Source organism: Gorilla gorilla, chromosome X, assembly GCF_029281585.2.
Source record: "Gorilla gorilla gorilla isolate KB3781 chromosome X, NHGRI_mGorGor1-v2.1_pri, whole genome shotgun sequence".
In the NCBI taxonomy this organism is placed as follows: domain Eukaryota; kingdom Metazoa; phylum Chordata; class Mammalia; order Primates; family Hominidae; genus Gorilla; species Gorilla gorilla.
The window spans coordinates 20473190-20487683 of record NC_073247.2 but is presented as its reverse complement, the minus strand read 5'-3'; the positions used below and the strand labels follow the sequence as shown (position 1 = coordinate 20487683).

The 14494-nt window shown below is 49.2% G+C and overlaps 1 protein-coding gene across 1 annotated transcript in view; it reads right to left on the bottom strand.

Moving 5' to 3' along the window:
* WWC3 (WWC family member 3) overlaps positions 1 to 5928 on the bottom strand; it is a 129690-nt gene extending 123762 nt beyond the window's left edge. The window contains exon 1 of the mRNA XM_004063770.5: positions 5198 to 5928. Coding sequence (XP_004063818.3) covers positions 5198 to 5478 — 281 coding nt within the window. The 5' untranslated portion in view covers positions 5479 to 5928. The remainder of the gene's footprint in view (positions 1 to 5197) is intronic.
* Positions 5929 to 14494: the final 8566 nt, after the last annotated feature.

Sequence of the window (14494 nt, the reverse complement as noted above, 5' to 3'; positions counted from 1 at the left end):
TGCCTCTTTTGTAAAGATTCACTGTCTTTAACAGTTATGTTTATGTGTGCGTCTTGCAGGGTTGTGTGGGTATTACCCTATAGATGGACTGAGTGGATCATCCTATAGATGATCTTGCTTTTCTACTGCTGGAAAAGCACTAGAACCCCTCACCCAGAAGGATGGGCAAGGAAAAAGACAACCCCAGGCTCAAGTGAGCCCACCTTTTCTCTGAAGTGATCATTATCCGAGAAATTGAATCAATCCTGGGATGCCTTGCAACTATTGTTATCTTCATTTTATGTGTCTGTGTGCCACCTCCCAGACCAGCTTGGTTTCCACATACTGTCCCTGCACACAGAAGGCCAAGACTCTCCACAAATATTTCTTCACTTTATTAGATTTAAACAGGGATAACTGAACTCAGTAGAGTTTAACTTTGCTTTTATTCCATCAGATTTGTTTTATTGAATTTATGGGAAAGATAGACACCATTAGCAAAAGGATCTGGAATGGAAGTCAAGCCTACCGTAGGCTCACCAGATGACCATGAACATGTTCCTGACCCATGGGCTCCTGAAGTAGAACCTAACTAGAGATGGTGATACGTGTTATTTCCACTTCCCAAATCAGAGTGAAAGGAAGGAGAAGGAAACTTGGAGATTTCCAAACATCCAGGAGCTATTTTTGGAAATGAATTACTTTTCCTTTCACTTTTCTTAAATAAATAAATAAATAAATAAATAAATAAATAAATAAATAAATGGAAGGAAAGGAAAAGACCAAAAAATGTTAGACCAAAAAATGAGGATTGATGATCTAAATGGAAGCAAGAGCCGCTTCTTCCAGGGACTGACCCCTTACAGCCTTAAAAACAAGATGCTCCCCCATGTTCATACAAACACTATCTATAACCTTAAAAAAAGAAAAAGGGAGAAATCATTACCTGTTTATCAGAAAGCTCAACCAGGACAGTTTATATAGTCCAAAAATAGACTCTGTGGGATGAATATAGTAAACCTCCTATTAGTTAATACTGAATAACTAAATAAAGGTTCCAAGAAGGTAGCAATGATGTTATTTGGCTGTTAAATGGGGATCCAACCTAGCAAATTCCAGAGCTATGGATTGTTTTCCTCTTAAAGCAAAAGCATCTTCAGAAGACTTTTAAGATACCACAGAATTCCTCCATGAAGCACAGGTCAAATCCCATCTGGTGAACAAATGGGTCCCCAAAAGCTTATGCCATGACATGATCTTGCTCTTCCGCCATCAGCATGATTATTTATACTTTGATCTCAAATATGATATCGTCCACCATACTTAAGCTGCCCAGAGCTGGCATTTCCAGCACCGTACAACTCCACCTGAGCTACAGGAAATGGAACATGAGGTTTCAAACAATCAGTCCATCTATAGGTTAATACCCAAATGACCCTGCAAGACACACATGTAAACACAACTGTCAAAGACAGTTAATCTTTACAAAGGGGGCAAAAATGTTCTTCCCATATTTTCTGCCCAATGGTAAATACCTTTTCATAAGGTGGTCAAGGTATTCTGAGTTAATATATTCAGTTAATATATTAGTGTGCCACTAATGTAAACCACACAAGACTCATGTAAGGAAACTACCAGCCATAGAAATAAGTTAACTTTGTAGTTTGTTTTTTCGTTTCTTTTTTTTTTTGGTGTGGGGTTTTGTTTTGTTTTTTGAGACAAGGTCTCACTCTGTCACCCAGGCTGGAATGCAGTGGCATGACCACGGCTCACTGCAGCCTGGATCTCCCCAGCTCAGGCAATCCTCCCATTTCAGCCTCCTGAGTAGCTGGGACTATAGGCGCACGCTACCCCGCCCACGTAATTATTTGTTTGTAGAGACAGAGTCTCCCTATGTTGCCCAGGTTCGTCTCGAACTCCTGGACTCAAGCAATCTTGCCACCTGGGCCTCCCAAAGTGCTGGGATTACAGGCATGAACCACCACGCCTGGCCTAACTTTGTAGTTTTTAACCAAGTTCTCGGGTATGATTCCCAGTAAACTAACTATGAAAATTATATGTACAGTATCAATCTATAGAAATAGTGAATTTAAACTGAAGGTAGGTTTTTTCGTTTGTTTTTTGAGACAGAGTCTCTCTCTGTCACCCAGGCTGAAGTGCAGTGGCGCAATCTCGGCTCACTGCAACCTCCACCTCCAGGGTTCAAGTGATTCTGCTGCCTCAGCCTCCCAAGTAGCTAAGACTACAGGCGCACACCACTACGTCCGGCTAATTTTTGTGTTTTTAGTAGAGACAGGGTTTCACCACGTTGGCCAGGCTGGTCTTGAACTGACCTCAAGTGATCCACCCACCTCAGCCTCCCAAAGTGCTGGGATTACAGGCATAAGCAACCACGCCCAGCCAACCGAAGGTAGGCTTATAATCAAACTAAAAAATTGTTTTTAAAATATTGAGATTGTGTATACATCTGTAGCCACATCCGTAAAGACGTCTCCTTATATCTTCTTTGTTGTAACTTTAAAAAGCAGAGTTACAATAATTTCACCAACATGCTCTGAGCCAGCACTATCAAATGTTAAACACAACACTGAATGGAATTACTATAAAACTCGAGAAGAGATTTTGTTTACAACCCTTGGACCATATTTTATGCTATACAGTTTTTACTAAAGTTTATATGAAATTATGTTTAAAGTCAACAACAATTTTCACTTAACCTACTACATTCATTTATTCCACCACAATTTCATTTTCTTAAAGAGAAAAAAAAAGCTATTATGTATTTGCCTTTCTCCTGTCAGGTGTCTATGTGGAAGCTGTTTGGTGAAAGTCCTCGTATTTCTTGAATACCATTTTCCTGTGTGACTCAAACGCAACTCAAAAAGGGTTTTAACTGTCAGATGCGCATGGAGAAAACACTGCCCTCTGACAGGCAGTTCTTCCCATATAATAAAAGTTAATTACAACTTTAAAGGGTAACCCGCCACCTATAAAACTCGGCCAGGTTCTGTTTTGAAAGAGGAAGAAGAATGACTATTACAGCCTTCAGCCGACTCCACTTAAATGTTTGTGGCTTGCTGAACATTCCATACATATTTCGGGCAAGGTATTATGGGAGCTGAAGTTCAAGCTGTCCCCTGCTGAATTTTCACTCACTATAAAAACAACGTCTCATAAAAGCACACACGTTTTTACTTTACAAAAAAAAGGTAAAATATCCACTTTTGTTCACTCAATTGACAATTTTAGCATCAGAACGGAGACTTTTTAAAAACCTTTAAGTGATTGTCTGAAAAGTAACAAATCAATTTCTGGAAAAAAGGAATATAGGAAATGTGTCTGAAATACATGGAAAACAAGATTCTCCAAGCTGATTTCTGTATGGTCCATTCACGTTTGTCACAGGTTACACCATTAAAAAGAAAATCCTCACATTGATACCTTTCAGCATGAATCTCCACTCCAATATAACCACAACTGTTTTATATTACCCTTGGAAAGTGAGCCTTAGCCTTTTCTAAGCAAAACACTATTTTAATTAGTTCATTTTCCAGTTGTTTGGGTTTTTAACATACATATGGTATAAAAGGGCACTGCATTCCAAGCAGTTCTACCAATTCCAGAACCATCCAAGGGTTGATCAAACAGCTGGGGCTCTAGCCTTTGGTTAAAATTATAACATGATCTCACCTGATTTTCAAAATAACTAGGCATCTTTTTAACCCATAAAATTGTACTAGGATTGATATAGGTTTATGAGCCCAGAGGTTTGCAATGTTTAGCGAGAATGTTAGGGAATCACGTTTGTTTTGCTTTCTTTTGTTTTCCCCTGCTTGAACTCAGAGAAATCTTCAAACAATTCAGCAGCTTCTCTCCTCACAAGTTTATTTTCAGACGCCAGTGCCATGCAGGCCGCCTTCCCTGTGCAGGTAGGAGGAAGCAGGCACAATGTCACCACACTGGGCCTTTGCAAGTCTTCAAATCACTGGGAAGCCTGTGGTGTTTCCTTTTTGGCACTCAGGCCCTGGAAGGAGAGTTGCTCTAGAGAGGACAAGACATCAGATAACCTGTGGAAACACTTGATGTCCACAGAAATCCCAATTCCACACAAAATACATCTCTGTAAAAGCAGTTGAACAATCGAAACCCGTAGACAATCGAGCAAAAAGTTAAGGAAGAGCTTCGTTACATGAAATGAATTAAATGAAATCTGGTAGTGCTTTTACAAGAATCAGTTTTTACTTGATTGGGTTTTTATACGTGAATAAGACAGCTTTGTACCCCATGCATATCTTTCACAAAAAGGAAACTTAAAATACAATTCTTGTTTTTCGTTTATTCCAAAAGCATATGGGACTAATCATATTGCATTCTGGCTGCAGTACAGAAGGCTATTTCAAACAGTTTTAACTCACCAGTTTTAAGGCGCTAAAGAGCAACTAGAGTTTGGGAACAGACTTCTCCAACTCCAAAAGGGTTGGGAATCCCTCAAGGGCCCGTCTGACATCAGGTTTTGGATGGAAACCAGCCTGAACCCGCCAGACAGGGAACCCGCACCCCAAAGCTGGGGCGCACGTTTGTGATCCAAGGTGACAGCTCATCTCGCCACCGCGGGGCTGGGGACACCTGCAGAACGAGGGCCGGGGCAGTGGGCCGCAGACGCCCGGGACCGGGATGGGCGAGGCTGCCGCAGAGAAAGGAAAAGAGGGCCATCTGTCAGCCCCAGGAGAGGAAATTCCAGGAGCCCAGTTCCCAGGCGCCGGACAGCGGGTGACGTGAGGGAACCGAATGAGAGGGTCCGCCCAGCGGCGGGGGACCTGTAGGCGGCCGGCCTCGGCGCTCAGAGGGCTCGAGGCCTGGAGAAGGGGCACCTCCATTCTTGGTCAGAGCCCTGGGAGTCGGGGTATTGGGAGGGTGGATCCTCTCCCGGACCCCCGGAACCAAAGATCTTCACCCAGCCCCGAGGGCCTCCTGGTGTCTCCGATCCTCTCTCTGGGCCCAAGGGATGGGGGCGCCTCGATCGTAGCCTGGACCGGAGCACTCCAGGGAGTCCCCTGGTTCCGGGGATGGAGGCGCTCCGAGCTCTGCCCGGGCCCGGGGGCTCTCGGCGGCCCCGCGCTGGGCGGGGCGTGTCCCCAGCGCATCCGCGGTGGCGCCGGCCGGCGGCCCGGGTCGTAGCGCCCGCGCCGGGTCTGGCGCCCCCAGCCGGCCCGCTTACCGGTCGCGGGGGTCGATCCACGACGTCTGGCGCGTGTTGTGGTCAATGTAAAAGACGCGGCCGTCGTAGTCTCGCGCCTCCTCCCAGCCGGCGGGCAGCGGCAGCTCGGCGCTCTCCCGGGCCCGCGGCGGCGGCGCGGAGGGAGCTGGGGGCGTGGGGACTGCGGCGGGGGGCGCCGGCGGCGGCGGTTCCCGCTGGGGCTGCGCGGACGGCGGCGGCTCCCGCGGGGCCTCGCGCGGCTGTCCCCGCCGTCGCCGCCGGCCGCCGCTCAGCCAAGGCATGACGGCGCGGGCCCCGCCGCCGCCCGGCCGCCCCGCGCGCGCCGCCTCCTCCGCCAGCACTAAGGCCCGGCGCCCGGGGCGCGGGGGCGGCCGCGGGGAGCCGCCCGCCGCTCCTGGCGCATCCTCCGCCCGGCGCCCGTGCACCGGCGTCCGCCCGCCCGCCCTAGCAAGCCGCTGCCCGCGCCGCCCACTCCGTTCAGGTCGCCCGGGTGGCCGCCGCGCGCGAAGTCACAGCCCAGGAGCCGCCGCCGCCGCTGCCGCCGCTGCCGGCCGCCCCTCCGTTCCCGCGGCGCGCCCGGCCATCTTCGTTCCTCGGCGCGGCCCGGGCGAGCAGGGGCGGGGCGTTCGCAGGCCCCGCCTTCGGCCGTCCCGCCCCGTTCTCACCCAGGCCCCGCGGCTCCTCCCACGCCGGCTGCTCCTCCCGAATCTCCCACGGAGGCTCCCGCTCCTCCCGCCGCCTCTGCTTCTCCACCCACTCCCGCTGCTCCGCCTCCCCCGGCCCCGCGTCCTCCGCGCCTCTCCGTCGCCGGCTGCTCCGCCCCCAGTCTCCCTCGGGGTCCTCCTCGGCGCTCGGCTCCTCGACCCCACCCCCACCCCTCCGCTTGCTCCTCCCCCTCCGCCGTCCTCCCTCTCCGCGCGCTCCTCCCTCTCTCCCTCCCGCTCCACCACCTTCCTCCGGCCTCGGGAAACCGCATGGAGGCCAGGATGGGCGCCGCCGCGTCAGTCCGCCCCCGGGCCCCCGCGTAGAGGAAGGCGGGCGGGGAGGACGACGCCCTACCCGGACTGCGGGCGCGGCCTGCCTGGGGTGACTCCTCGGGCGCAAACAATTCCCGAGAGAGCGGGCAGTGCCCTCCCTTCACCCGCTCCTGAGCTCTGGCTGTCTGGAGAGACCCTCTGCGCACTTGGCGGGAGGCTGCGCCCTCGGTCTCACACACAACCCGTCTGGTCCCGCGAAGGTGGGAAAAGCCCCTGAAGGCGGGGCCGAGGGAGCTGAGGAGCTGGGGGAGCCCGCGGCCGGTCCTCGGGCGGCGCAGGGAGGACGCCTCTGGAAGCGGGCAGCTGGGCAGGTTGCCACTTCGCGTCCCCGCCAGGACAGCCCTAGAATGGCTAACCTGGGTGCCCACACTAGGCGGGAGTTCCTTGACCTTCCCTGAGCGCTTCATCCGGTTTGTGGGGTCTGATCGTTTGAGCGGAGACCCAAGTAGACCATTGCTGGGGAGGAAGCCGGGTCAACTCCTAAAACTTTCAGCCTAGACGGGAACTTCTGTTTCACTGGCTCCCAGCTGGGGAAGCTGAAGCTCCAGAGTTGGGGCTGTGTCTTGCTCTAAATCCCCCACCTACTTCGTGCCCCAGACCCACAGCCGCAGCACGTTATGCCAGGAAATGCAGGACAGTATCAGGGAGATTTTTAAACAGTTACAGTGATACAAAAATATCTGGTAGAGCCTGATTGAAATCCAGATACACAGGGGAAGAGACTGGAGGAAAATGTCCCGAAATGCTCACAAGAGTTTGCATTCCTTTGGCGGGATTTTTAAAAATGATTTGCCGGCCGGGCGCGGTGGCTCACGCCTGTAATCCCAGCACTTTGGGAGGCCGAGGCGGGTGGATCACGAGGTCAGGAGATCGAGACCATCCTGGCTAACACGGTGAAACCCCGTCTCTACTAAAAATACTAAAAATTAGCCGGGCGTGGTGGCGAGCGCCTGTAGTCCCAGCTACTCCGGAGGCTGAGGCAGGAGAATGGCGTGAACCCAGGAGGCGGAGCTTGCAGTGAGCCGAGATCGCGCCACTGCACTCCAGCCTGGGCGACAGAGTGAGACTCCGTCTCAAAAAAAAAAAAAAAAAATGATTTGCCTTCCAATTTTTTGTAAAATGGTAATATTACTTTTATGAGGAGAAAGGTTGTTTTAAAAAAGAAGAATGGGCCGGGCACGGTGGCTCACGCTTATAATCCTAGCACTTTGGGAGGCCCAGGCGGGCGGATCACGAGGTCAGGAGTTCGAGACGAGCCTGGCCAGCATGGTGAAATACCCGTCTCTACTAAAAATACAAAAATTAGCCGGGCATGGTGGCGCACGCCTGTAATCCCAGCTACTCGGGAGGCTGAGGCAGGAGAATTGCTTGAACCTGGGAGGTTGCAGTGAGCCGAGATCGCGCCACTGCACTCCAGCCTGGACGACAGAGTGAGACTCCATCTCAACAACAACAACAAAAATTAGAAGAATGTGGGGCCGGGCTCGGTGGCTCACACCTTTAATCCCAACACTTTGGGAGGCTGAGGTGGGAGGATCACTTGAGCCAGGGAGGTCGAGGCTGCAGTGAGCCGTGTTTGCACGATTGCACTCCAGGCTGGGCGATGGAACAGAGACCCTGTCTCAAAAAAAAAAAAAAAAAAAAGAAGAAGAAGAAGAAGAAGAATGTGAAGTTGTGAAGGTATAGCGACGTCCAAAAAACTATCCAAGGAAGGTCTTTCCTCTCCCTCCTCCTACTACAACACAGAAACTTTCTTGCTCCCCAAGTATCTATCTACCCCTACCTGAATGTTCTATGTCAGAAATTCCACCGCATGAGTCCTTTTAAACATGTGTGATTATTACATGTCCAAGGGAAAGAGTGGGAGGGTCAAAAAAGCACATATTTTGTGATGTCGCATGTGCCAGGGAATGCCCCAAGTGCTGAGTGTCCCTGCTCTGACATCTTCCCTTCCGATTGGCATGATTTATGGCCAGCGGGGCTGCCACTGCCTTCTTACCTTACCACCCAACATGGCCGTTCTGAAGCTGCATTTCCACCCTCCCTGTCACCTGGTCCTTTTAGAATCTCACAAATCTGGACACAAATCTATCACTCGAAAGTACTTTGAATGGGGCTGGGGCATATTGGAGTGAAACCGACTTCTGCAGAGAGCGGGTGGAAAGAGGAGAACACATACACCACCTATCAAAGGACTCAGAAGGAAAGGCAAGATGAAAAAAGCATCAGGTAGAGCAAGGAGTGGGGGAAACTGCATCCAATTAGGAGCTCAAAGAGGCCAGCGCCGAGGAGTCTTCACTGAAGGTGAAAGATTTCTACCCGTTCAGGCGGGCAGCAAATAGTGGACCTCCCACGCGCAGACACTGTGCTGCGTGTAGGCATGCTGCAGGGAAGAGGATAGTCTGTGCTTCAGCTTGCACTCCCTTGGGGACTAAACATAGAAATAGGCCCTTGTAATACAATTGTCACTTGTCCACAAATGAAGCCAGGGTGCCAACCTCAATTTGGGGACTCGTGGGAGGCTTTGTGAGACCAAAGGGAAGGTGCCTCAGATGAGGAAACTGAGGCTCAGATGTTCAGATTCCCAAGTTCTGAGCTCTTGCCCCTTGGCACATGGAGCTGCTGTCATGAAATTGTTTACTTGTATAGCAGATGCTGGGGCGGGCTCCCTTCTTTTGGAGTATTGTGAAGATGACCCTTCACTAACAGAGATGTCTGAGAGATTACACCCAGCCCCAGGAGCTGACCGTCCAGTTTCCTTGCCTTGGTGGGACAAACTCGAATGCCCTTGACACCCCAGAGCTCCCCATGGGATCAGGCTGAGGCTGTACTTCTCTGGAAATCATAGCTTTGCCAGCTCCTCCCCTGCCCGGTCCCACCTCCCTTACTCGTGTAAGCATGCCTCCAATCAGCCGCTCACTCAAGAACCCCCATCTCAGGCACCCTTTCTAAAGAGCCTGACCTAAGATAGGCTCCTGCACACTTGCTGTCATCTAAGCACTTAGCAAATATGAGCTCATTTAATCACCAAAACATCTAGAGGCATTCCTACTGTCATTTGCACATTAATAGAGGCGAAAGAAGTGTGACACAGCATGCCAGAGAAGAGAGATTGGAGACCCTCACTGAGAAAACTTCATCCACATGCCCAGCCACTGCCTCTGGACGCTCTCTGCCTGAGAGAACAGAAGTGGGGCTACTGCATTTGTCTTCCTAAAAGGAGCTGAACCAGAGAGGAAGAGGCCAGCGCTTGGGGTGACCAAGACCTCTTTATTACACCATTAGTCCTTTTCCACTTGTGTGCAATGTTAGCCCCAGGCGTTTGCTGATGGTCCCTAAAGACTTGTGAATGGAGATGGAAAGGAAGAGAAATTGGTAGGGGTGTGAAGGGACTCTTGACTTCCCAGCTTTGCCATAAATTGGGATCTCTCTCTCTCTCTCTGTCTCTCTCTCTCTCTCTTTGTGTGTGTGTGCGTGTGTGTGTGCGTGTGTGTGTGTGTGTGAATTGTTAGAATAAGGCCTGTCTTTCTTACAGTCAAGTGGGGCTTTCCATATCGGACTAAAAACCACACGCACACACAAAACACTGCAGGGTGAAGGAGTCTTGAGTCCTAACTGAATGCACAATTCTACATTCTTTATTTCCTCCGCATTAAAACCACAGCCGGGCCAACAGCAAAAGCACGAACATTGTGTAGTGCTCCATCCTCCCACCAAGACTTCACATGGAAAAGCAGCTCAGGAAAAATCCACTTAGTCTCTGGGGAAAGGAGATGCAAATGCTTTTGTTCTCCTCCCAGACCCTCTGGGAAATCCCCTTTCTGAAGCTGTTACAATGCACTGATCTCTAACTTGCAGAATACTTTCCTTAAAATGATGGTTAAGGAGTAACTCCAACAAGGACAGAGTCTGAAGATTTTTACTATCAGATTCTGCCTTCTCTCCCCAGCCCTCGCCTAAAGGATAAGCTTTATTTGTAAAAAGGAAAGTGCAAAATTGGATCTATACACATTCAGTACTTGATAAGTGTCTAGAAAAGGAAAATCTGTGAAGGCTACAATCATCAAGTGTAAAATGAGAAAAATAAACACCGCCAGAGAAGTCTTGCCTACCTTGTATAAACAATCAAGTGTTCTAGGAAGCGACACATTGGGTAATTCTACACATTGTGCTAAGAGGAAAACGGAAATGGGCCGGATTAGGTCTGAAGAAGAAATGGTTCATTGTTTGGCATTCTTTAAATGCTGGAATAATTACTCAATTATGGGTGTTTCTCATATATTTAAATAATGCAAATCCACAAGCACTGGAGGAGATTAGATGTTGTTCTTGTTCATTCCTGTCTTCCTGGTTTAGGGGCATCAAAGGAAGGGTAAATTGCAAAGATCCCTAAGGGGACCCTCCCCGGGCTCAGGAGTTGGAATGGGGACAGGGTGAGGTTATTTCTTGGTGTTTTGTTTCATGGCTTTATGTAAAGACGTAAACTTTAGACACTTATTTGACTTGTATTCAAAAAAGTCACTGTTTAGACTTCATGTGTGGACGGGGGGCACTTTTCTCAACTGGGACTTCCTTGATTTGTGTAGATGCGTCCATTTTGAAAATTCAGGTTTTTCTCATGTCCTAATCTTCCACTCCAAAGACAGGCAGGGTATTCCCAAAGCGTCCACTGTGTGGATAAACCTGCCAGTCTGCGTTTGGTTCATTTTAGCGCTTAATTCCCATGTCTGGGTGCGCATCACAAAACAACATCATCCTTGGAATCAGTGAATGGCTGTCATGCTTTAGGCACATTGCATTTGTGCCTGGGTGATTAAAATTCAGATTTTTTTAAAATGTAGACCAATTTCTCTCCCAAACTTAGAAAACTCAGAGCCACTCACTTCCTTCGTCTCCAGGTCTCCTCTTCCAGCCTTACACTTTTACTTATTTTCCTCCCCTTCCCATGGGTTCTGTTCAACAAAATGTGAAGGGGCCAATTCAAAATGTATTCTAAGCACACCATAATTTTAGGAAGAGGCAGCAGCCGTGAGCCAGCACACTACAAGATGCTTCCTCCTGGCTGGCTTCTCTCTTATTTAGGATTAGAGCTCTGGTCCCCTGTGTATTTGGAAAAACAGATCCTTAAAACTACAGACCTCTGCTTTATGAGCCAGGCTCAGAAGTCTCAGGCTTGCAGAGACAAGAAGGAAAATTTATCTCACTCAGAAATGGGCAATCTTTATTTTTCATTTGGTGACACTAGCATTAAAATTAGCCTCTCTTGTAACATGAATGGAACCGTTTCTGGACACAGGTAACCAAGATGATTGTTATATAATCAGTGACTCAACTGGGGGGGCGGGTGATGGTGTCCCCCAGGGGACATTTGGCAATGCCTGGAGACATGTTTGCTTGGCACAACTGGGAGACTGGGGCTCCTGGCATTTAGTGGGTAAGGCCAGAGATGCTGCCACACATCCTGCAGTGCCCACAACAGCCCAGCACCAGAGAATGATCTGCCCCAAATGACACCAGTGCTGAGGTCAAAAAAACCCTATGAGATATGTATAATTTATTGTTATTATTTTTTTGAGACAGGGCCTCACTCTGTTATCCAGGCTGGAGTGCAGTGCTGCGATCACGGCTCTCTGCAGCCTCCAACTCCCAGGCTCAAGTGATTCTCCCACCTCAGTCTCCTGAGTAGCTGGGACTACGGGCATGCACCACCACACCCGGTTTATATATATATTTGTAGAAAAGGAGTCTCACTATGTTGCCCAGGCTTGTCTCAAACTCCTGGGCTCAAATGTGTAATTTATGAGAACATTTATACTGCCCAAGCTTTATAGTGGGAAAACAAGGCTCAGAGAATGTAAGTAACTAGCCCGGTATGACCTGGCCCGTGCTAAAATGCATCAGCCCTAAGACTAAAGCCCAGCTATCCCATCTGACCTCCTGTATTCATCAGGGATGTATAGAAAAATAGCTCCAATATATATATCCAAACTCTCTCTCTCTCTCTCTCTCACACACACACACACACACACAGAGAGAGAGAGAGAGAGAGAGAGAGAGAGAGAGAGAAAGAGGCAGACAGAGAGAGATATTTATCATAAAGAATTGGCTCATGGAATTATGGAGGCTGACAAATCCCAGGATCTGCAGTTGGCAAGCTGGAGAGCTGATGATGGCACAGTTCCAGTCCAAGTCTGACAACCTGAAAACCAGGAGAGCTGATGGTGTCAGTTCCAGTCTGAAAGTGAGCAGGCTTGAGATCCAAGAGGAGCCAATGTTTCAGTTTGAGTCCAGAGGCAGGAAAAGCCCAACATTCCAGCTCAAGCAGTCACACAGCAAGAGCACCCTCCTACCCAGCCTTTGTGGTCCAGCCAGGCCTTCAACTGATTGGGCAAGGCCCACCGACACTGAGAAGGCAGTCTACCTCCCTCAGTCTACAATTCAAATGTGGATGTCATCCAGAAACACCCTTACACACACACAACCAGAGTAATGTTTGACCAAATATCTGGGCACCCCATGGCCCAGTGGCCCAGTCAAGTTGACACATGAAATTAACCATCACACCTCCTGACTTTGTAACTAGTTGTTCTTTGTTTCTATGACTCTTTCTTTCTTTCTTTCTCTCTCTTTTTTTTTTTTTTCAGGTAGTGTCTCACTTTGTCACCTAGGCTGGAGTGCAGTGACACAAACATGGCTCACTGCAGCCTCAATCTCCCGGGCTCAAGCAATCCTCCCTGCTCAGCTTCCAGAGTAGCTGAGACCACAGGCACAAGCCACCATGCTCGGCTAATATTTTAACTTTTTGTAGAAATGGGGTCTCACTATGTTGCCCAGGCTGGTCTCAAACTCCTGGACTCAAGAGATCTGCCCACCTTGGCCTCCCAATGTGCTGGGATTCCAGGCGTGGGCCACTGCACCTGGCCTGTTTCTAGGACTCTTTCTGCTCACAGTGTGGCTCGTGGACCAGCAGTGGCAGCATCACGGGGGAACTCATTGAAATGTCCACCCCAGGGCTGTTAGTTTAAGAAGCATCATATCACACCCCATGGAAGAGGATGGTGTGGGGGTGTAGGCATCTACAAAAACTTACTTTACAATATCGATTCACAGAGCCATCTGGATAGTATTTGCCTTACTTCACCTCATAATCAAGAGGGGTTTATTTATCATTTAAGAGGTGCCAAGCCCTATGGCAATCCCTGAGCAAAGTGTAATCACAAGCCACTTTCACACTTGCTCTGCATGATAAGCACATTGAAGAGCCTGGATCTGTTTGTGACTCAGCTTTAGGCTTGCACAGTAATATACAGTTCAACTTCCCTGGCCCAGAAGGAGAAATGGAGAAGAAGCCAGCTGCAGGCCAACCACACTGTAACAGAGCTTGATTTTTGCCTTAGTTTACTATGCGTCTCCGCTGCCTGATGTCCCAACCCAGGGTCAGCTACATAGTTTGTGCTCTACGTTTTGCAGTGAAAAATGAAAATGCAGGACCCCTTGTTCCAAAAAAAAAAAAATCTCAAGAATTTCCAGATGGTAACAGTGGACCACTACAATAAGCACAAGCCCTTTGGAGCACAGTACCCTGTACAATTGCACAGGCAGCAGCCTTTGAAGCCGGCTCTGTCCATACCTTTCACTTCTAGTCAGGTGACCTTTGAAAATTCCAAAGAAACAACAATTTTCAGTGACAGCAGAGGAGATTGTTTTTGGGAAAGGGACTCTGTCCCTGCAAATCAAACTACTTGCTGCCCAAGCCTTCTCTGCCAGCCCAGTTACTTCCCCGAGGTCAGCATGACCCTGTTGGCAGGAAGAACCTCCACTGCTCTTGACTCTCTTGGGTCCCTGGTGCTGGGGGTTGAATTGTGCTCCCCCACCCAAAAAAGGATACGCTGAGGGCCTAGCCCTGGGTACATGTGGATGTGGCTTTATTTGGAAATCGGGTATTTGTAGATGCGGTTACTTAAGATGAGGTCATACTGGAGTAGGGTGGGCCTTTAATCTAATATGACTGGTGTCATATCATAAGGGAGGGCAGAAGGAACGCAGACACCAGGGTCATGTAAAAATGGAGGCAGAGATTGGAGTAATGAGGCCACAAGCCAACGAATGCCAAGGATTTCTGGCAAGCACCAGAAGCTGGGAGAAAGGCATGGAACAGATTCTACCCTGGAGCCTTTGGAGAGAGAGTGGCCCTGCCTCACACCTGCATTCCAGGCTTCTGGCCTCCAGAACTGTGAGAGAATCCATTTGTGTAGGTTTA